General features: G+C 44.1%; 1 protein-coding gene across 1 annotated transcript in view; it reads left to right on the top strand.

Annotated features, from left to right (window-relative positions):
• The first annotated feature begins 354 nt into the window (after positions 1-354).
• Positions 355-2,973, top strand: part of TUB (TUB bipartite transcription factor) — an 80,962-nt gene continuing 78,343 nt past the window's right edge. Inside the window, 3 exon segments of the mRNA XM_031061353.1 lie at positions 355-408; positions 1,696-1,791; positions 2,708-2,962. Coding sequence (XP_030917213.1) covers positions 355-408; positions 1,696-1,791; positions 2,708-2,962 — 405 coding nt within the window.

The raw sequence follows: 2,973 nt of genomic DNA, 5'->3' as shown, positions 1-2,973 counted from the left end.
ACAGTGTTTCTGCTTTGATGTCTTGCTCTCTACCCAGATTGCCAGAAGGCTTTCTGTTGCAAATGCAGGTGTTTTCAACTGTTAGATAAAGTTGTGTTGTATTATTCATCACCTTGATATAAAAATGTATTAGTGGGACACTTATTTTACACAGAGGACAAAACAGGGATAATTGGAAAGATGGCAGACTGTATATAGAGGAAGATGTTGCTTAGTGAGACATATTTGGCAGTGGAGGAGACAGGTTTGCATCTGCCTTGCTGCTGTTTCATGTATCAGTCCTTGAACCTTTAAAGCACAATTTTTCTAACAGACTGCCTTGCCCATCAGGCTGGCATCTGAAACTAATTAAACATGGCTTTTGAGAAGTACAACTCTATTCACAGAGAGCACCTAGAAATCATCATGGTATGTCAGGGTTAGTTGTTACATGCTGGTGCTTTTTCCTGTTTGTTGTTGTTTTAGTGCTTGGTAAAGACCTGTGTGCGTGAGGCCAGGTCTTCCCTGAGCTGCCGGGAATTACCAGAGATGCCAGTGGATGGATCTGCATGTCAAGGGCAATCTCGAGGCTTGTTACACAGTAAAATGAACACCTCAGTCCTGCTCCTGACAAGGATTTGTCTGTAACACTTGCCCTGTCATTCAGAGACAGCTCTGTGTGCCACACAGACAAAGCAGAGGGACATCCAGAGAAGGCTGGTGAGTCATGACCCTGCTCAGAGTTAGAGAAGTGCAATAACCCTGCTCTTAACACTGCCAGCTGCAGAGGATTGGTATTCACCTTTCACTTCACTCAGCTTCTTCAGAAATGGAGGCAGAGCATTGCTGGTGAGAAAGAACCAAAGTGAAACCATATAAAACATAGTTACCGGAGATGGTAAAGGGATGAAGGAGAATCAGGTGGGGAAGGATGAGGAAAAGGGCTGGGGGCATAAGTAAACCATTCAAAAGTAGATAAAATGCCAGAAAATTGTTTTCCCTTTCTTCCTATAAAATATTCCTTATCTTTCTTCTCTTTTGTCAGCTTTCCCTGGATGGACATTATGCTCAGTGCATATCCATCTTTCAGGGCACCCTGGCAGTCTCCCATTTTGAGCACCAGGTAGCTCTGTATGCTTTGTATCTGTGAATCCAAACATGATCTTGGGCTGTTAAATGGGCAGTAAAGCACTTTCATGTTTTGTATCACTCCAAAGTTCAGAGGCATCTTTTTGATGTCCGTGCATTTGCTCATCTACCAACGTTTACACTTATGGCTTTTTGAAAGTAGATATTCTAATCATGAGTCTTGAGAACTTTTGTCTCTGAACACAGGAAGCTCTTCTTTTGTCTTTCATCTCTTCCGAAGAAGCCTCAGTGCTTAAAAAGCAGGCAGCTTAGCACCAGGAGATGGGAATCTCTCCTCAGCCGCCTCCTCATGCTAATAGCACTGCCAGGTGGTGGTGAAGCTGTTGTTGTTTCACGGCTCCAGGTTGTGCCTGACTGCAATGGAGGGAGGGAGGTCTGTCACATCCAATGCCTGCCACTGCTCAAGAAAGCAGCACAGCATTTTATTTGTATGGATAAGAGGGAGTTCTTCCTTAAAAGCAGATCTTGTTTGGACTTCTGGAACAGATTTAAATTCTGGTTTCTGGATTTAAAATAGCCTCTGACAGCTCATGAGAGTAAGGAACATGATAATGTTTGTGTTGCCAGCTAAGCATGCCATCTTCTGTTGATTCTGCTGGCTTCCTGGCCCTGGCCATGATCTTTGGTAGTGAATCCAACCCTAGAGTTAAGTTGAGTGAAAAAGTATCCCCTTCAATCTGTTTCTAATTTTCTAAGTTATAATAGTCTCCTTACTTTTTATGCTACAAACCCAAAATGACAGTTCTTTTTCTGGTCTACTCTACTGTTTCACGTACCTCTAAACTCCCCATCTCTATTTTCTTAGATGAAGCTTTTCTTTTTTTTTTTACTCTCTGCTTAGATGAGCATCTTTCCAGAGGCTTAATCATTCATCTTTCCTTTTAATTCTATAGTCCTTGTGATGGGATAACCTGTACTGTAACCTTCTTCCAGATGAGTTCACACATCAGGCAGAAGACCAGTTTTGCAATTTGGGTATGGCTTAGCAGGTCAGAGCTTCATATCTTTGTCACTAAGGTGCCCCTTGCTATCTAAGCCTTTCCAAGGTACAATGAATGCCACATTTAACTCTTTGGTTGTTTATTTCCCAGTGCCTGTTTTGGGAGAAAAGGTGACTTCAGTTAACTCGTAAGTTTTCTTTAAATATCCCCCATAAGCAGTACAAACGTTACGTACAACAAAACTTATGAGATAGTAGGGTCCAGACTGGCATTATTCAAAGCAAATAGAGGTAGTATTTTTCATTAATCCTTATCTTTCACTAATTTTTTTGCTCAGGTCATGTTTCTTCCATGAAGTCAGTAACTGTTTCTATAAGCTTATAATCTGACAAGAGATTTACATGGTTTAAAAGGGCTTTACTTCTGCTGTGGCTGTAGAGCTGGAGCAGAGCTGGTCTTGCTGTGCTGAAAGGATGGGCGGCCTGTACTACACCCGTGCAGCAAAAGGTGGGTTCCTCACGGCGCTGGGACTGTGGGGTCATGTTTCTTCCATGAAGTCAGTAACTGTTTCTATAAGCTTATAATCTGACAAGAGATTTACATGGTTTAAAAGGGCTTTACTTCTGCTGTGGCTGTAGAGCTGGAGCAGAGCTGGTCTTGCTGTGCTGAAAGGATGGGCGGCCTGTACTACACCCGTGCAGCAAAAGGTGGGTTCCTCACGGCGCTGGGACTGTGGGAAGCCTCAGCTTCCCATCACCCAGGAGAGCTGCCGGCGCTCGCGGTCGTGCCAGGGCCAGCAGGGGCGGCTGCGACCACCGGATCCCAAACGCTCTCATCACCGCAAGGCATCAGCTCGCTGCTGGCAAGCCGAAACCACGGATTCTGCCTTCAAGGCTCGGGACAA

This window comes from Geospiza fortis, unplaced genomic scaffold (assembly GCF_000277835.1).
Source record: "Geospiza fortis unplaced genomic scaffold, GeoFor_1.0 scaffold327, whole genome shotgun sequence".
NCBI classification, from domain to species: Eukaryota; Metazoa; Chordata; class Aves; order Passeriformes; family Thraupidae; genus Geospiza; species Geospiza fortis.
The sequence above is the reverse complement of the archived record's forward strand: the minus strand, read 5'-3'. Positions and strand labels throughout refer to the sequence as shown.